General features: G+C 42.0%; 2 protein-coding genes across 5 annotated transcripts in view; one reads left to right on the forward strand and one right to left on the reverse strand.

The window, feature by feature from the left end:
• The window catches only part of LOC132793488 (uncharacterized), a 95,614-nt gene that overhangs the window by 47,871 nt on the left and 26,729 nt on the right, over positions 1-21,014 (reverse strand). For all 4 annotated transcript variants that reach the window (XM_060803435.1, XM_060803433.1, XM_060803436.1 and 1 more), the window contains exon 3: positions 10,236-10,290. The gene's annotated coding sequence lies outside the window, so the exon portion shown is untranslated. The remainder of the gene's footprint in view (positions 1-10,235; positions 10,291-21,014) is intronic.
• On the forward strand, positions 888-3,660 carry LOC132792008 (V-type proton ATPase 116 kDa subunit a 4). The gene has a single exon (XM_060801196.1). The coding sequence runs from the start codon at positions 978-980 to the stop codon at positions 3,588-3,590; it is 2,613 nt and encodes an 870-aa protein (XP_060657179.1). The 5' UTR covers positions 888-977; the 3' UTR covers positions 3,591-3,660.

Below are 21,014 nucleotides of genomic sequence, written 5' to 3' on the forward strand. Positions count from 1 at the left end.
TGTGGCATTTGATGAGAAAATAGCGACAGCAACAAACACCATAAACAACAGTCAAAGCAACAACAACTTGCATAAGCAGACAAGACAAGCAATGAATGCACTTTGATTAAATGCAAACACTGCATAAAAATAGTAATCAAAACAACACTCAAAAGTTGCACAGTCAATAGAATTTTATTGAGTGTTTTCTTTAGCAATTCTTTAGCAAAGTTTATTTCTTGTTTTATCGTAATAAAATCTATGCCCAAAGTTACTTGTGCTCTGCATTTTATATAACAATTTTGGGTGCGATTATCTGGCACAATTTTAAGCATATTTAAGTGTGAAAACATTGGGCATTGAGTCATAACTCCGGTGGTTGCCTTTCGCTCTCTTTATTACTACATTAAATGTTGGCTGTAAAAACATTGAGTAATAAATAAATATTTGCATATATCAATCTAAAGCGTAATCAGCATTTGGAACACGGTTGAATTCAGAGTGCACCACACTGCATAAAGTTTCCCAGCGAGAACAAAGCATTAAATTGCAGGCTAGCGTTAATGTTTTTTATTGTGTTGCGCAGTGTAGCGTTGCAAAGGCTGAGAGATGTGGGCGGGTCTCAGACTGTGACTGCGACTGCGACTCTGTGCAAGCACAGCCAAGTCAGGCAGTCAGTCAGGGAACGGGGGCGAGGGCAAGGGGTCACAGCAGCAGCATGCAAACGCTAAATTATCGCTGTTGATCTTATGCTCAGGCCGTCAGCTTGGACTTGCTCTGTGTTTGTGCAGTGAGGCAGCAGCTACTAGTATTAAGTGGAGTCCACAGCAAACACGCTACAGCAACAACAACAACATCAAGTTTGTTGCTAGACTGAGCAACGTATCAATTAGCAGGAGACACAATCAACCAAAGCAGGCCTTTGCCAAAAGTCACAGCAAAACAACAAATACTTAAGTACTAGAGGCAGTTTTGGTTAGAGACTCGTTCTTCGAAGCATGGCCAAGGCATTCTTTGTCAGCGAGGACATGGAGCTGGCCCAGCTCCTACTGCATGAGGATAACGCCTTTAATTGCCTCGTCGAGGTGGGCCACACGGGCGGACTGCAGTTCAACAACGTGTACGATGAGGATCGACTGCTCAACGGCATGTACACATCGAAGGTGAATCTCTGCTATGAATTGCTGCGCTTTATCGAGTATTTGGAGGCGCAAATGCCTGGTCTGGAAATTGTGCCAACCTACTATGCTGCAGTGGATACCGAGGATCGTCCAAGGGAGTCGCAAATACCCATCTACGATAGTCATTTGCGTCGCATGAACACCGAGATGCGTTCGGTGATGGAACACTACAATACACTCGAGCGACGTCACAACTATTTGATCGAGAAACGTTATGCACTGCAGAAGGCGCAAAAGATGCTGCTGTCTGATGGACCGCAAAGCGCTGAGCTCCTGTTCACGGAGAGCACAATGATGGGACTTCTGAAAGATCAGTCTGAGGCAATGCCAATTAGTTCGCAACTCAACTATTTGCTGGGCAGCATTAATGTGGTCAAATTTCAGGCGTTTGAACTTATGTTGTATCGACTCTTTGGTCGCAATCTCCTCGTGCGCCGTGCCGAGATGCCAGAGCGTGTTTACGACCAGGTGGGAGCCAAACGGGAGTTGGTGCACAAATTTGTGGTGCTACTCATGACCATATCGGCAACGATTCGTCCCAAGCTGCTCAAGTGCTGCGTCGCCTTCCATGTTACCATCTTTGAGTGCCCAGAGACGTCCAGTCAGCGGCTGCGTATGATCGAGCAGCTGGAGCGCGAGGCAAGCGATTTGGATTTGGTGCTCTCCGAGACGCGAGTTGTGCGCAAAAAAATGTTGCTTACGGCCTCCAAATTGACCTATTCCATGCGCATCAATCTTTATAAGGCCATGAAGGTCTACGATCTGCTGAATCGCATGAGTCCGGTTGGGGCGCAGGAGCATCAAAAGTATCTGCAGGCCGAGTGCTTTGTGCCCAAGTCACAGGTGGGCGAAGTGCGTGCCGCCTTGAATCGTGGCTCACTGATCGAGCACGGCGATGCCGGCGGCTTGAATCCTCCGCCGTTGCTGCTGATGCGTTCCCGCAAAGCAAAGCATGTGCCGCCCACACACTTCAGACTGAACAAATTCACACAAGGCTTTCAGAACCTCATCAATTCGTATGGCATGGCGGACTACAAGGAACTCAACCCTGCTCCCTATACAATCATCACATTTCCCTTTCTGTTTGCTATTATGTTTGGAGATCTTGGACATGGCTTGATACTCATATTTTTTGCAAGTTTTCTCATTTTCCGCGAGAAACGCATCGAAGAATCGGCGCGCATAGCACAAAGCGAGAATGAGATATTGAATATTCTCTTTGCTGGTCGCTATATCATTCTCCTGATGGGCATCTTCTCGGTCTACGTGGGCTTCATTTACAACGATGTGCTGGCCATGCCCATGAATATTTTTGGCTCTAGCTGGAGCTGTGTCTATAACACAAGCACCGTGCAAAAGATCACTGCTGAGCTGGGCTTGGATCCAAATGATCCGAACTTCTATTCGGGTCATCCGTATCCGATTGGCGTCGATCCCATTTGGAAGATCAGTGGCGAGGACGCGATCACCACTTTCAACTCGCTGAAAATGAAACTTGCCATCATTTTGGGCATTTCACAGATGATGTTCGGCTTGACGCTGGCCGCCATCAATTGCGTGCGGCACAAGCAGAAAGCCGATCTGCTGCTGGTGGTGATACCGCAGTTTGTATTCATGACTTGTTTGTTCTGTTACCTCGTCTTTCTCATCTTCCTGAAGTGGCTAACCTTTGGCGGATTGAAGCAATCGCCATACAACTCCGCCTGCGCCCCGTCTGTGCTGATCACCTTCATTGACATGATGCTGATGAAGACATCCGAAGGGAACTCCAAAGGTTGCAACGAAGGCATGTTTCCAAATGAGCGCCTGGTCGAATATGTCCTCGTGCTGATCGCCTTTGCTGCTGTTCCCATACTGCTGGCCGGCAAGCCCATCTATTTGATGCATCGCCAGAAGAAGTTGAAGAAGCTACGCGGCGAACGCGATCTCAAGGCACTCAATAAAAAGGGACGTCAAACTCTGATGGAGATGCGTTCGCCGCCTAAGTATGGTGAGCCGCGCAAGAGCGACGAAGTCAATGAAACGCCGCCAGCCGACGATGATGTCGAGTTCGATCTGACGGAAATCTGGATACACTCGGGCATCCATACCATCGAGAGTGTATTGGGTTCGGTCTCCCATACGGCATCTTACTTGCGTCTCTGGGCTCTATCGTTGGCCCACAGCCAGCTGGCGGATGTACTCTTCGAGATGGTGCTGAGCAAGGGCATACATAATAAATTGCCCATCTATGTCGCAGTGCCAGTGCTCGCTGCAACCTTCTTCATCTGGGCTGTGCTCACAATTGCGATACTGGTCATGATGGAGGGTCTTTCCGCATTTCTGCACACGCTGCGTCTGCACTGGGTGGAGTTTCAGTCGAAATTCTTTAATGGCGCTGGCCACAGCTTTCAACCCTTCTATTTTCCACCCTCCACCATTCGCGGTTAGTTTTCAGTTTTCTTGGACTTTTCTCGCTTCATTTTGTATGTGTAAAATAAAAATGAGAGAAAGAAAAATACTAAGTGCCAAGTGGCAAGTGGCGACTTTTGCGGCTGCCCACGCAAATGACCAGCATCTGCACTCTTGGACATTCCAATGCAATTAGCATTGGCAGCGACAGCAACAGGAATAGCGACAGCGACAGCGTCTAAGGCCATAAACCAAAGCAAACTTTAAACAATTTCCATTTATTTGGTTTATGCCAAGTCTAGCAATACGTGCGGCAAACAACACGTCGATGCGACGGCCATTGCCAGCTGCAGCGCATTGGGATGTTGAATGCTGAACGCTTGCCAATGGGTGCCAATGCGGGCGCAAAAGTCGTCGACCCTTTTGAAGCTGCCAGCACTGTTTTTTTTTCTTTTCTTTTTTGTTGCACAGTTGTTAATGTGGCTGCTGCAGCGACTGCTGCTGCTGTTCTTGTCGTAGTTGTTTAGCTTGTTTTCTATACCAAACACACAGCTGAGTATTTTCTGGCGTGACTATTGCAGTAAGTAGTTGTTGCTGTTGCTCTTACTGCGGCAGCGACTGTTGCCGCTCTGTTTGCGTCGCGCCGCCATTAACACCCACGCCATTGGCTGTTGTCGTAGCTCTTGCCGTTGCCTTTGCCTATGTCTTTGCCTTTGCCATTGCTGGGGCGAGTCTTGGCATAAATTATGAACAGCAACCGATGACGCATGCAGGCCTAAGTAGACTTGTGGCATGCATAAATAACTTTCGTTAGCAAGCACAGTACCTTATTATTAGATCTCTGGCCGCTAAACAAAAGACAACACCAGTAACAGCAACAGCAACAACAGCAACTCTGGCAGCACCAACCGAGCAACAACAACGCTGAGAGCAAATGCATTTTCATGATCAGAGCAGGTTTGCAGCTACGCAATGGCTGGCCAAACAGGCTTTGAGTATGATTGCGACTATGGCTTTGGCTTTGGCTGTGCTTTTTTTTGTGTTTTGTTTTAGCTATAGTCATCGCCATAGTCATAGCACGCGCCATTGTTTAGTTCTGCGGTGCGCAAGTTCGTTGCCTAAGTCTTTTGTTTATATTTGGTAAGTTGTGTTCTAATGCGCAACGCTGCATGCCCATACACGTGAGTGTGTATGTGTGTGTGAATGTGCGTGTGCCCACAATGGGCAGCTGCTTAGCGCGTTTATGGCCAACAATTGTCAAGTCCCTCGGGTGTGCGAATGCTGAATGCTTTGCTTTTGCAGCAATGCAACCAAAGCAAGGTCAACGTCGTCGTCGTTGTGGTTGTTGTCGCCGCATGGGGAAAATCAATTTCAAACTAAAACGTCGCATTGCTGTTGCTACTGCTGCTGCTGCTTCCTTCTCCCACTTCACGTCACGTCACGTTTCGCGTTGGGTCATCAATTTTTTGAGTGCATTGTGCCGGCCTTAAAGGACGCTGCTGTTGTTGCAACTGCTACTATGTTGCTGCTACTTCTATGTTGCTGTTGTCATTGTTGCCACGGTTTTTTGTATTTGCGCTATTGTTGGCCAACAACTGTCTGGGCTGCCTGGCTGCTGGCTCTGCTTTTGGGCTTTACATGCCGGCCGTCACAAAAAAGGTGTTAAATTCAACTCAGCAGCAGCAGCAGCAAGAGCAGCAGTCGCTCGAAAAGCCCAAGCCCAATGTCAATGCACGCTGAAGAATTTCTGCCACAGCAGAAGGACATTTGAGCTACGTGGAGCTACGACTGCCAACTACATCGAAGCAAAAGAGGGAATGGGAATGGGATGGGGAATGGCAGCACCTGAAGCACCTCAAGTGCTTACCTCACTTCAGCGGCTAACAAAAATATTGTTTGGACTTGGCTGGCAGCTGCTACGTCGCAAACGAAGTCAAGAGTTCGACAACAACAGACAAAAAAAAAAAAAAAAAAAAAAAAAAAACGGGCAAAAACATCGACATGAACAAAACAATGGCAGGCCGAGTTTGGCTACCTGATGGAAACATCAACAGCGAGCGCAACGCAAATGAGCAGAGAAACAAAAACATAACTGTAAACAGCGAGCGTTATTAAATTAATTAATTAACTTGCCACACATTTTGCACATTTTAACTCACTCCCCCCTTGGCACTCCTCCACTTCGGTTGGCAAGTGAAAAAGCGCCACTAAAATTGCCACAAATTGTGCATTGTTTTTGCTTTCTGTCGCTCCCGCTGCTTGGTGCTTTTTGTTAGCTCATTTTAATTAAATTTAATAGCATTGTTGCTTTGCACTTATTTGTTAGCTGATTCTTAACGCAACGGAAGCCGACAATTGGCCTCCATTAAGCAAAAAGTTGACCAAATTCTGGACAGACAGACTTTCACTCCGCAACGCACAACACACAAAATGCTTTAATTAAAACTGCAAAAAGAAAAATTAATTTTAACTATGTCGGAATTTGTTTGGCAATTTAACCGGTTTTCGGCTTCTGTTTTATTTGTATTTGTTTTTATTTATAAGCAGTATCCACAGCATCAACCAGACATAGACCGAAAAAGTGAAATTTTTTTTCTCAAAATGAGAACCCATTTTTGGCATTTAGCAGTTTATTGCCAGTCAACAGAATTAAATTAAACGCTTGACCAAACACAATCAGGGTAGGAGAAAGAGACGCATTCGATTTGTGAAATGCAAATTGACCAGGAATATCTAGGCAATAAATCAAACTGGGAAACTTTGTCTAGTTTGGCGGCACAACATATTTTCTCTAAATGCAAACAAATCAGCAAATTAATAACACATAAATATCGGAAGAAAAGTTTTGCTTAAACCGAATATTATTTTGGTTTTTGAAACCTCTTTTGGAATGTTGCAGTGACGCTTCTCTAACGCCGCTTACGTAAAATGCTGTCTACTAATTTAATGCAGAGCAATCAGGTTTCTCATTTCTAGTAGTGCATAATTTCGCTTAATTTAAATTGTACGTCAAATACTTAAATTATTCCCAAATCTTGTAGCAATAACATTATTATTATTATTCCGAGAAAACTATAAAATCGCAATTGATTCGAACAATGAAGTCAGTGATAGCTTTATTGTATTACCCGGTAAAGCGAGTGTCTCTGAAATGTGTTGAACATGATCTTGGCAAGTTCGCTACCTCAGTCTTTTGTTTGTCTTTCTCCCCCTCCACACCCCCTTCGACCAGCCTGCATGCATAATGAGAATGTGAGCAAGAAGAGAACGAAACATGTTAACTGTATAATGCGTCCATATATATGTCAATTACAGCACGATTTTTGGCAAATTTGCTTGTCGCAGTGCTGACACATTTCCAGTTGGCATCAAATTGTGGGTCAGGCCTGATACCGATTTATGTCGGCAGCGACAATAAATTTGTCAGCTCTTTGTGAGCAACCGTTAAGTAAACGCAATGCATGATTTGTGTTTTATAATGAGGGCGAACGAAAGACAGACACAACAACGTATGACAATGTCAGAAACTTATAAGATATGCACAGCAGGCAACATGTGTACAGCGACATAATATGCTTGATATGATATTATCGGGTAGCTATGTATATAGTTTAGTACTCGCTAATTGTCCAATAGAATTTGCATTTCATTAAATAAAGCCATGAACAATGTCAGAATCTTAAACGATATGCAAGACATATAAGATACGATATATATGACATAATAGATTGATAATAGATTATCGGATAGCTATATAGAACAATACACACTAATCGATTGTACTCAATGTTATTATAATAAAATTAATTATAGTACCAGAATTTGCATTTCATTATGTACAATTCCCAGAGAAAAAACATAAAGATAAAGCTATGGACCATGTCAAAAACTTAAAGGACATGCAAGAAAAATAGCATGAAAATTACGACATAATAGATAACGGATAGAGAATGGATTATCGTATATCTATAAAGTTTAGTACTGAAATAATAATGTAATAGAAATAATTATAGTAATAGAATGTGCATTTCATTTACTATAATTTGCTAAGCTCCAACAAATTTTAATCAGCTGCAAATTCAACAACTTAACAATGAGCATGAATCGAAATTATCTCACTCTGTTTATGCAGTTGTATCTCAATCTGTAGTCAAAGCATAGCAAAGTAAGTAACTTGTACGCTATTTACATTACATTTATATCACATGATGCTGTGTGTGTGTGCTCCAGTTGCCAGCACGAATCAAAACATCACGAAATCTCGTTAAAAACCACAGCGCAAAGCAAATACGTAGCACAAATATGTACCGTTAGCTTTGTTTTAACGCTTTTTGCTGCTGTTTACGCGCAAACGCGAAATAGAAGAAACCCCAAAAACAACAAAACACAAACACAAACAGCAATAGCAGCAACAGCGGCAGCAACAGCAATAGCAATAGAAACAAATAAGTTGAGAAGCAAACAAAGCCAACAAAATGGCATTGACCAGCCAAGTGAGCAGCCACTTGGCCAAAAGCACCAGCTGCCCTGGTCAGTTGCCATTTGGCCAGTTTGTCAGTTTGTCCAGCTCGCCAGTTTGTCAGTTTTGCTTTGAATAGCTCACAACACTTATTTTGTATAATAACCTTTCATAATTTGCCACAATTAATTTGTGTGGGCCACCTCCGTAAATACACTGCGCGCAAATACGTCGAGCAATTTAAGTAAATAAACTAAATTAAGCAATTTATAGCAGCTCAAATTTAAATGGAAATAAAATTAAACTTATTTTGGAAGTAATATAAAATGCAGAATAATATATAATTGTCCAATTACTCAAATTATTATTTGAATAGTCAATGCTCAGTATTTGTGCTCAGTGTAGAGACCAGATTTAATCACTTGACAAACTGCAGCGCAGGTGGAAGAACAACAACAAGAGCATTTTGACCTTCGCCTGACAGCCAAGAAAATGCAACTCAAGAGTCACAAAAACGAACACTATGAAAGACAGACAAAAACTTCAGAGCAAAGCTTAGAGAGCTAACAGCATAGATCTCAACTGGCAAACACTTGAACACGAAGTTCGTTGGCTGTCTGTCATTTGAATGACGTGCAACAGCGGCAACAGCAACGGAGGCACCAACGGAGGGCTAACAACAATGGCATGCAATCACAACAGCAACAACAATTGGTGTCAAATGCTACCGTAACACGCCACAGCAGCAGCGAAAAATGTTGCTGCCACTGCCACAATTTATTGGCGCAACTCAAGAAATTAGCCGTAATATGGTAAAAGAAAAAAAAGCAAACATAACTCGTAAATAATTATAATTATTATGGCAACTAATTTCACTGTGGCCCAAATGCGTTGCGTCGTTGTCGCCTCCACATGAACGCGCTACTTTCCAAAAGGGCAGCAAAGAATTTCGCCAGCGGCACCGACGAAAGAAATGAACGAAGTGGAAGATATGTAAAGTCTCTATGGATTCGGCCAAGTGACAGCTTCCAAATGCTGCGCAATTTGCAACCGTTTGCTGCCGAAACACACAAAAAAAAATCAGCAGCTACAGTTCCAGTAACAGCAACAACGCCGCTTGCCTCGCGCTGCCCACGCAGCACATAAATAAGTCAGCAACAGCCACAGCCAGAGCAACAACAACAGCAACGGCAACTGAGTCGCTTAGCGTAGCAGCCCGCAATAAATCTGAGCGCGTGGGACGGACCAGAGCAGCGTCGTGCGACAAATGTCAGCGGCAAATGAGGCTACGCCCCAAACGGCGTCATCAACTAAAGGTCCATGACAAGAGGGAGGGAGCGATCAAGAGCAACCGTGTCAGCAGCGTAGTATTTCTGGCCACCAAGTGCGTATTAAGCATATTTCAATCTTTATGACTCAACTAAAGTGGCCAAAAGCAAAGCAAAACTTCTGCTTCAACGCGAAAGCCATTAAAGAAAAGTGAGCGCACATTTTGATAATCTGTTTATGGTCACAGAACTAGGCCTCATTACCATATGCGTTAGCAAAAAAAAAACACACTCACATATCTATGTCGAGAGCCAGATTGAGATGATGGCAGATAGAGCGAGAGAGAGCTAAGCCAACGCATTTAGCACTCGCCCAAAGAAGTGGCAGACATCGACATCGTCTTTGCCAATGAATTGACACATTTGGCACAAACTCAGCGAAATTTTGCGAGCTTATTTTTAGCTCTACTTAAAAGCTGTCCAGCTGCTCCTCTTCAGACGAAAGGAAGCTGCTAAGTGCGGCTCATCAAAAAATTCCTACAACGCACGAAATCCGCGAAGAACATCCCAATAAATCCAAGTCTTTTTCGCTCTCCAGCTTGTCCCAAGACAACTACAATTAATATTAATCCATACTGCGCAGTTTTTTTTTTTTTGTTTTGTTTAAATTGTATTTACTTAGAACTATTCCATCTGCAAGTTCTAACTACTTAATCTTATGGCATGCGAAACTTTAAATTATGCTCATATATTTATTTTTTTTTTGGGATTCAAAGATGTTACCTGTACCTTTGAGAGCTTTGAAAGCGCCGACAGTCTGTGAACTTGAGACTCTTTAACTCATATTCCCAGAATAGATTAAACACACGACTATGCTTCCTTATTGCCACACACGAATAGTAATTATTACTATGCTAGGGGTTCTACTATGCGTATACGTAATATTAAGTAACTCACCCGTAGGAAAAGTTAGACGATGTCGGCGATTGCTGCACTTGCAAATCAGTTTGCGCTGAAATGATAAAGATTTCAAAAACATTAATTTTGCGCTCGAAACTTAAGTAGACATACTTGTTGGCATATTAGTTGGGGCATAAATCAACCTCGAATGGACACAAAAGTTGTGCTGCGGACAGTGGCTAAATTATAGACTATTTGTCACGTCAGACGTTGACTTAAATTATCACTCGAAACTGATCTATGAGCAGTTTTTAACAAACACTTTCTATGACAAATTTGCCAAGCGTTCAACGCAAATTAGACTCAAAATCATGTATGTACATAGTAGACTCGAAGAGGCAAGCAGCAGAAGTCAGCAAGCAGCAGGCAGCTGCAACAACAACACGTACTACGATTCGCTTGTTAACTCATCCAAAAAGTAAACCACATTCTTTAGAGCATTTGAAAAAAATAGATATACAAAACAGCATGCGAGGCATGAAAAACAACAAGCAACAAACAGCAGCAGCAGCAGCAGCAGAGGCAGCAGGGGCAACAACACCAACAGCAACAACAACAATGTTCAAGCAAAAAAACACGTTCAGCGCGTGTAGCAGCATGAGGCAAACATGAGAGGCAGAGTTGCCTCTGAGGAGAGTGCGAAGAGCGCGGGCGTGGCATGGCTGCAAATGCAAATGCAAAACAACATTGAAAGACGAGAAATCTGGCTACTGTAATTTGTCTGCCCCACCAAAGAGACACACACAGAAACACACACACACATAGATACACTCAGAGGCAGAGACACGCGCTCGCTCGGCCGATTTCAATTCAGTGTCCAAGTGCGAGTCCAAGTTGCACTGCAGTAGCATGTACTCGAGGTGCAGGGGCAGGGGCAGGGGCACCGACCAGGGGCAATTGCTGCTCCACTTTTGTGTGCTCTGTGCTGTGTCTCGTTGTGCGCCTCTCTGTCTCCAACTATTTGGCTGCTAACATCGTCTAACGTCGACATCGCCTTTGTCGCTGAGGTCAATTTTTATGTTGCAGCCATTTTTCAGCACACACACACACACACATTCACAGAGTCAGATGGTAAAAAAGGTTGTAAGTTTCATTTTAGTTGCCTTTTTTTTGGGCAGCAACATTTTTTTTATATTGTCTGGTGCACTTAAAGCTACGTATGTGAGTTGTTGTCGAAGTGCAGCGGCAACCAAAAACTTTTCAGCTTGCCACTTGGCCGGCAAACACTTCAACTTCAACTACAAGCCGAGCACAAGTTTTGAGTGCGACTATAACTATAAACTGCCTCAATTGCTTGACACTTCAGTTGTAATTAGTTTTGTGGCCATGCATGAAAATTGCATTTAGATTTTAATAGCTTTATGAACAATAGCCACGTGCTCAACGATTATTTGGCTGTTCTTTCATATGGGTATTGACTTCAAGCATCCTCGGCATTATCTAATTAAATCATTTAATTCACATTACATAATGAATGCTGATAATGCTTGAAAATGAATACAAAGTATTACAAGAACGCTACAGTCGATTGTGTTCGACTGTGACATACCCGCTAACCATTTTGAATGAAAGAAAAACAGTGCGGTATTAATATTAAAATATACCATATTAATATACCACAAAAAAATTTGAAAAATATATCAAAGGCTATATTCGGCATATTAATAGAGTTTTACATTAAAAATATACCAGATTATCAGCACGCGTTTTTTACGAATTGCAGAGCGGAATTGGGCGACCCAAAAATTTAAAAACAAAAAAACTGCGTGCAAACATTAAAAGTGCTGTCGAAAACAATTTATATCTCTATCTCCTATTATCTCTAAGATCTCGGTGTTCATACGGACATACGAACGGACAGAAGGTCTTGCATATATCCTCTCGACTTTTGACGCTGATGACGCACAAAGTTATAATACCTTTCTACCCTATGAAGAGAGTATATTACCCAATGAACAGCAATGAAAACCACTTTAAAAGTGCATTTAAGTTGTTGTCGAAATTAAATGCAATAGACATTGAAAGTTTGACAATCGATGAACTTTAAAATCCAACGCGAAAACTTCTTGACAATACTTGTTATGTGCACTAACTTTAATGGGAAACCACAATAACTTTAATATAGGCCAGTATCAAGTTTAACATTTTATTTTTCGGTGGCACATCAAACTAACGATATTATTTACTCGCAACCTTGAACTATTGTGCAAAAGCAAGTTTCGACAGGCGGCGGCGGTGGCATGCATAGCTAATAAACAAGCCTTGGAGGAGACACAGACACAGATAGTGAATAAATTGAACAAATTGTTGAAAATAAAGAGCGAAGACCGGGGATCGGGGGATCCCCTGGCACTTTCAAGTGTCTGCCAATCATGGGGAATCATGTTGAAATTATTGACAATAACAATAATGGCAAATAATAATCAGCTGAGGTTGTGTTTTGCATGTGGCATGCAACGTTTCGTTCACTGTCTGCCAGAAGCACAAAGTACTCAGCACTCAGCACTCTGCCACGACAACAACAACAACAACAGCAACAACAATGCGCATGAAAAGTGAAAATTCTGGTTGCAAGTGAAAACTGCAAAGCAGGTGAAATACATTTGTATCTGATACTCGGTACTTTTACTTGCTATTTAGGCAGGGCTTTCATATGTGCCACAGACATCAGATCACATATGAAGAGCTGGTTGCACACATACACATACACATTTTCCCATTTTGCCGGCATGAGTTTTCATAAATTTTGTTGCTAGCTGCTGTTTGTGTTGCATTTCATTTGATTACAAACTGTGCAGCCGACATGTGCCACTTTTTGTGTTACAACTTGCAAGTTGAAAGTAAAACGAAACAGCCACAAAAAACAACTGCAACTGAGCTTGCCATGAGTAGCATAAACCTTTGAGAAAATCATATATATAAATGCGGCACAACTACAACTAGAACACAACAGCAACATCAACATCATCAACGACAGCAACAACATCTGTTGCTGTTGCTGTTGCATGCTATAAACTTTCAAAGGCATCGAAAATGCAGTAAATACAGAGAAATATGAAAAGTTCATACACAGGTAATTATCTGGGCACAGCTTGTTTACCAGTTTACAGTCGCTGCTATTGCTTATATTATTCGGTAGAAAAACAGGTAAGCAACAACTAAGCTGCAAAAGGCAAAACTTTACTTGTTATTAGACAAATGCAAAAACGCTGCCCTAATTAAATTCCTCAGACAAAATATTGTGGCACTTACAACAAGAGGGTCGAAAAGGGACACAAAAAAAGAGTGAGGCAGGAGAAAGGAGAGCGAGAAGTGAACAGTCCATAGTCCAGGGGCAGTTGCAAGTCTTTGGCAAACACTCTTCAAATGTTGTTGCCGCTTCACTTTGTGCATTTGCGTGAAAAGTTTCAACGCACACAAAGTATGAAAAGAAAGTAAGCTTTCGAGTGGGAAATAGACGACTTGCTGAATGCACTGCAGCTCTGAATTTTAAATAAATTTAAATATTTAAATCATTTTATAAATAAATTTATTAATTAATTTGAGAGCTGTGGGATTAAAATTGATTTTTAGATTGGAATGCAGTCTTCCATTCGACAGATGTGAAATTGAAATTGTTTCGCAAAATTAATTTCAGCTTATAAATAAATTGAATATATTATTTTATACGTCATATCAGTATACAACTTCTGTGAATTTTAACTAAAATAAAAATCATTTAGTAAATTAGCACTTTGTATAATTGCTTTCGATTCTTAGATGATTTTTAAATTCTAATTAAATTATCTCTCACTTCAGACGAATTCGAATATATATACAAAATTGGTTTATTAAAACGTGTAATTGAAATCACTTTGCAATTTAAGATACTCCTAATGCATTGCTTATCTAATAAGCGCAACTTTCTACAAAAAAAAACTATGCGAAATCCCACACACACACACTCAGCATTAAAGCGAACACACTGATCTATCAAGCTGATAATCGACTCGCTGTCCAACTAGTTTATATTAAACTGAAAAGAGAGAAAAAGCATTTGCTTGGCAAACTAATATGCTCAGCTTTCTATCTGTTGTTACTTGCAGTTTATTAAAAGATGCGAATGCCAAGGAAAAAAGAATCTTTTGCTAGCGCAAAGTTCATCAAAACGCCATAACTGCAGTTGGCAACGAGTAACAAATGAAGCCACTGTTGCAACATCCTCAGCACTACCCGCTCAAGCCACCCACACAATGCCACACAGAGAACGGTAAATGTAAAGACTTGGTAGCTTTTGCTACAGATTGGGATAGAGATTTGCAGTTGGATGGGGCCACTTGAGCAGCAAGCAGTTTTGTGGCAAACAATGCATATGACAAACTTTTGTCAATTTATTAAAAAGTTTTGCGCGTTCTCAATGTTAACCTGATTCCCATGAGAAGGCAGCTACTTCGAAGTAGTTTCATCGCTGCAAACTGGTCAGTCTCTGGAACAGCAGCAGCAGCAACAACTCCCAGTGGTGCATTGGGCTCATCAACAACATCAAACAACTTTCGATGTTGTCGTTTATGAAACGAGCGCATAAATTTATGATAACAACACACAAAGGCAAACGGGCAATTGGCCAAGTGATTGCACATCCAACTGGAGCTGTATGTTGTTATTGTTCTCTGTTCTCGGTTCTCTCGTTGCAGCTGGAACAGATGCATCCGCGTTGCTGCAGAATTTCCAGTGGCAGTTACCCAACTGGTCCAAAAGCCTTTGCAGTTATGAATTATGTCAAATGGCATAATTGCCAACTCTTGGCTCTTTGTACGAGTAATCTCGATACTCGACTCTCGTTGCTCGACTCTCGGGCCATGGTTGTAACCACACTTGGCTGCAGTGTCATCATCATCATCGCCATATCATTATCATCAACTCTTCTTACTGGTGGTTTTTCGGGGGGAGTTTTTGTTGTTGTGGTGGTGCGACGCGTAAAGCAGGAAGCAATAAATTCTATACATTGCACCCGATACAATTTGTAACTGATAGATACGCAGATAGATGGATACGAGATATAGACAGATGCATGCTATAGATGGCTAACTTCCCCCCCCGTTCAACTCTCACTCTGCGGTTGAACGGAAATGCTCAGAGCTGTATAGGCAACATCCCTCTCGACTCTTCACTCTCGTGCTCCTTCGATGTGGTGCAGCTAATGAACGTTTGCCGGTCTCGCTTGCAGTTTAATTAAATTTAGTTCTATTTTCCTCAATTTTCAGTTTTTTTTTTTTTTCTTTTTTGTAGCGCATTTCAGCGGTTAGCTGCTTAACGGTATACTCGACTAAATTGTTGGCAATTTGTTGTGCACGTCGAGACCATAAATTTGCATTTATCTGTTACAGTTAGAAGCACGCACAGCATCAAACCCAAAGCCAGTTAAAACCAAAGCGAAACCCAGCCCAACACAAGTAGCTACAACTAGCCGAAAAGCAGCGTCGTTAACTGTTCATCTTGGCCATGTTTGCTGTTTGCTGTTTGCTGTTTGCTTATGGCTGTTTGTGTTACTTTCGCCGGCACTGAAGCGATGCCAAACCCAACAACGACGCCGACGCAACAAATTTGTACTCTAATTATCAGTCGCAGTCGCCGAGTTTGGCTAACATTTCACACTCACTTTTCCTGACGAGGGTCTTGTTGTGTTTTGTTTTTGTTGTTGTTTCTGTGTTTTTATTTTTATTTTGTTGTCATAATGCTTCACCTGCTCTAATGCTTCCATCCATTTCTATCGCCAGCTGTCTCGCTCTGGTCATGCATCTGAATCTGAAGCTGCGAGCTGCGAGCTGAGAACCCGCGAGTGAAAAGTGAAAAGTCATTAAAAAGGCAAAGAAAAGCGAAAACTGGCAAACAGCAGGCGAAATATGAGCAGCAAGACTTTTCCCTCTAGCCAAACAATGCGGCTGCAAAAAAAAAAAACTTTGACATTGATATGACGAGGGGCGCTCCAAGAGTCTGCCGCATTTTTCCAAGTGTTAAAGTGAAAATAATACTGTGAGGGCAAATGGAAGCGGAACTTTTGCAAATAAATAACAATAAATTATCAAAACTTATCAGATTCCAACTCAATCTTTTTCGGCTTGATAAAGTGGAGCCTTAAGGAGCGTAAGTTCAACACATTCTTGTGTCTAATTAAACCAAAATCTGTGGGCGTACAATCCCTGAAACTTCCCCGCATGCTCTCTTGTGCCTAATGGAGGCTAGCATATTGCTTCAAGGGAGGGGAGAGATGCGCAACAACAGCTGGCAAACGCTGTGAGAGTTGCCATATTGTTTTCAAACTTGCAACCAAACGCATATGTGTGTGTGTGTGTGTGTGTGTGTGCACTTTGAATTGAGGTTATTAGTAACAAGGCCGAAGTTGCATTACATGGCTGAGGGTTATGCTTGCGGACGTGGAGGTGGAGGTGGAGGTGAATGGGAAAGAAGCAAAGGGGCAGAGGGCACAGCACAGAGAGCACACAGAGAGCAAACAAAAGTTTGCGGAAAGCGAAAACTTTTTGCGCACATTTTCAATGATAATTTATGTCTAATATTTGAATACAATTGCAACGGCAACGGCAACCGCAGCAACATAGCAACAGAGCCCCAACGGCAGCTGCCCAGTTTTGTAGCGAGTGTTTTTCAATTTTCCCTAGGCTTCCCCCTCCCTCATCTCTTTGCCTCTCTTTGAACAGAGCAAAAACAATGGCAATGTGTGTAAATGATGTCGAATTCATGAATAAAAGTCGGAAACTCATAACTCTGGCAGCTAGAGCTCATTGTTGCCACTTTGCTGCATGCATGCTGTTACACTCCCCCCGCGCCTCTGTATTGTATCTACACTCTTATCTACCGTAATATATCTGTGTATCTTTCAATGTGCGTGCATTTAGCAAAAAGCCCATAAAATATTTACGAGTCAGCGCCTGAAACTTTTATATGACAATTATTTAATGTGCTCTGCAAATGTTTATTATTTTAATGGGTTATCTGCTGCTGCCGCTGCTATTACTTGCACCTGAGGCGCCTCTAATTGTCATAAATGTAGCAGCAGTTGCTTGATTTGCAAATGGGCAGTTACCCAAGGAATGACCATAATATGAATGCTTAGCAACAAGTACACAATTTGCTGTCAACAGCTTATCGACTATTATATGCCCTTTAGGAAGATTCTTGCACTTTTCTAATTTACTAAATCAACAAACTAATTGCCACCACTTAAGGCTAAATAATGTAGGCATTAAAAACAGCTATATACGAATTCGATTGACTGCCATATACATATGTAGTATGAAGGCATACTACTGCATTTAAAATATACCAGATTAATATATAAATTCACCAAAATAATATACCCAAGATACTCAATTAATTCCTAGTTCAGCGTTTAATACTAAGCAAGAAGCCAGAATCAACTTACAACTGTACATTTATGACTGTTTGATAAAAACAATTTAGTTTGCAGTTTGCTAGTTTTTATCGTCTCGCAAGACTTTACGACAAGATTATTAGATGTTCGGCTTGCCAAGGGCAATCAGAACCATAAACTTTATGAGCTCACATAATGACATCACAAACTCGATTTTTGATTTATACGCTTGCGATTTCGGCTTCCAAAAAAAAAAAAAATGTGGAAAAAAGAATTTGGTCTATGACATTCGAATGGGGTATAATTAAGCTAATTTAGCGGCCTTTAAAGCTCCAAAGAATACATCAGAAATCGCTGACAAAGCAAATTCGTCAAATTCGCATTCGCATTTGAATGTAAACAATAAAAACAACACACTTTTATACAAATTAAATTTGCATGATTCCAGGCCGTTTCGTCAGAATCAAATACCCGAAAGACCAGCAAAAAACATATAAACAAAAAACAACATCTGAAAGAATAAAAATGAAAAATACCAAATAAATTATGTGAGCATTTCAAAAGAACATTTTGCAACATTTGAGGCACGCCCCTAGCATGCCCCAATAAGCAAGGCCAATTGCCTGAGAATGTTGTGTTCGAAATTGATGCGGCTTGCTGCGCATTTGCTGCTGGTTGTTCGCTGGTTGCTTGTTGCATTTGTTTCAGCTTTGGACTCAGCTTCAGCTTCTGCTTTAGCTTGAGGTTCTCTTGAAATTTATCGAATTAAATGCTGCTATCAACTGATGAATAATAAGCACTCACCGAACACTGACCAAACATTTAATTACAAAAACGTCGCCGCGGCCAGCAATAAATTTATGTTTGCCTTTGTGTTGCGCCCCAAGCCAATGAATACGAGTACAACCAACAAAAAAAAACTGAAGCAACAACAACAAAAAAGTACAATTTGCCACTTTGTTGAACCGCCTTTGTTTATTAAAAGTGCGCTCCAAAAAGTTGCACGCTCATCCTTATCCTTGTGGCAGCAACCATTCTCATTCTCTCAGTCTTAGCCCTGCATAAATATGTTTTTATTTATAAGTTGCAAGCACCCTCTTCCACTGTCCACTACCAATCCCTTCCGCCTCTCGGCTGTAACCTTTTCAAAGCCAAAAATTTTGTAGCCCAGGTCCACCGAACTGCATTGCCTCTACTTTGACTACTGCTTACTCTTTTGGCCCAAAGAGAGCACTGCTCACAAAATTATATACATAAAAACGTAAAAAAAGAAGCGAAGCAACTTTTTTGTTGCCGCTTGGCTGCTGATGCTGATGCTGTGGCAAAGTGTTGGCCAGAGTTGCCATTGCTCGCTTGACTGCGACTTGGCTGCCTTATTTACTTTTTTACTGCTTTTATTTTTCAAATGGAATATACTTGTAAGCCCTGTGCTGAGCGTACTAAAAACTTTCCCCCAACCACCCTTTCGCTCTCTTTCAACTCAACTGTTTATTTTGCAAACAGTTTCTAAGCTACTGTCGCTCAGCAGCTGCAGTATTATCATTTATGCATCTTTAAATATTTTCATTCTTCTCCTGATCACAAGCATTTTTCATCTCTTTTTGATTGATTGTCAAACGAACATTTCATGTGCGCATTTTTCCTATATAACATTTACGCCATTCATATATTTTCAACCATTTTCATCCCATGCAAGTTATGTTATTGCGGTTGCAACATCAGCGACAGCAGCAGCAGCCTCACCTTGCCACAAGGCTTGAAATGATTACCTTTCAACGCACATAGCTTATTAAAATTTATATTAAAAGTGCAGTCATTGCATTAAAAGCGAAAATGCAGCCACAAACGGTCGACCACGACTTAATTTCATTTTAATTAAAACTGCGAACTGCACAAACTACCAACGAACTACACAGAATGGCAATGCCCACGGCTGCAGCAGTTCGAGTTTTGTATACATAAATATGTCGATGCTTTGCCCGAGGGATCGTCATACAGACGATGCCACTTATGTTATCCATCTATCTACCTATCTATCTATCTGCCGTTGCGTCTCCATCTAACCATCTGTCTATGCATGGTTCTATCGCAGCTGCAGGCGCTGGCAAACGCTGCGTATGCGTAACGTCTGCCTAATGACCTCACGGCAGCTGCCGCAAATTGTCGAATTTAGTGTGTGTGCCACGCCCAGGACACGTGCCGCCCGAAGGTTGTTCAGCCGAACTATTCGAATGAGTGTATGTGAGTGTATTCACACACACTCACTCACACACATACTCACTTCTATTCAGATATACTTTAATCAAGTGCGCGCGCCTAGCACGAAGAGTGCTCCAAACTCAATGCCTGGAACGAGCTCCAATAAATTTGAGACGAGTCGCTTTATCAGCTACGTCACCATGTTGTGTGCATGTTTATGGCCAGAACGAAACGAAAAGCCAACACAAAAGGCAAACGCGGTAAAAATACTTTGCATGCTTTGCTAGTCGAGTCGAGTCGAGTTGAGTTGAGTTGAAGCGAAGCTAAAGCTGCCTTTGGCTTCAGCGTTCTTCTTTCTGCCTTTGCCTTTGCCTGATGTCAGCCAAAGTTTCATATGTCATAATTTTATCAGGCAACAAAAAAGGCAAGTGATGTCTATCTGCGAGTGTGTGTGTGAGTGTGTGTTGTGCATGTGTATGTGTTGTGTGTGTGCTTGGCAGCCCTAAAGTGGAAACGCGGCGCTGCCATTCATGACACGCAGGTATTAAGAGCTGCGACAGGAATGAGAGAGCCCTTAACTCCCCACACTCTCCCCCACTCACGCTCTCTCTCTCTCTCTCTCTCCCCCTTCTCCTTTGGCAGGTGCAACAGCCGAGACGTCGACGCGGTCTCTCAATCGCCATGCAGCATGCTAACAGGTACGTTTGGCCATTTGCCGCGTTGACTTTGATTACAAGTTCAGGCCAAAAGCAGCAGCAAGTGCAGAATTTAGTGTTACGTTTCGCTTAAAGAGCGAAGGAGGGAGAGCGCGGAGTGCGGTGGCAGCACTTAAAGCCCAAGCATTTTATTAACTATTAGCTGCAGCAGCAGATACAGCAGCAGGGGCGCCATTTTCTCACTCTCTTAAGCGCTTGCAACATATTTCTTCAATTTGCAGGCACCAGCAGCAGCAACTACAACAACTGCAACTACTATAAAAAATATGATGTTATTTTTAACACACTGAAAGCGTGTGGAAAAGCTATTTTTAGAAGGCAAAAAAAGTGCCAGCATGATCGAGGAAAAAACGTTGGAAAAACACACACACACATACATACATACACATTGCATAGAAAAACTTGTGGTTAAAAGGGAACCAGAAGTAGCGCACTTGCTGCTTGCCACTTGCCACTTGCTACTTGCCACTTGCCAACGCAAACGACTTTGGT

The sequence above is a fragment of the Drosophila nasuta genome, chromosome 3 (genome assembly GCF_023558535.2).
Source record: "Drosophila nasuta strain 15112-1781.00 chromosome 3, ASM2355853v1, whole genome shotgun sequence".
Lineage (NCBI taxonomy): Eukaryota > Metazoa > Arthropoda > Insecta > Diptera > Drosophilidae > Drosophila > Drosophila nasuta.

What these genes read in the sequence shown, in the direction of transcription:
- LOC132792008 (XM_060801196.1), top strand. Translation starts at nt 978, where the DNA reads ATGGCCAAGGCATTCTTTGTCAGCGAGGACATGGAGCTGGCCCAGCTC.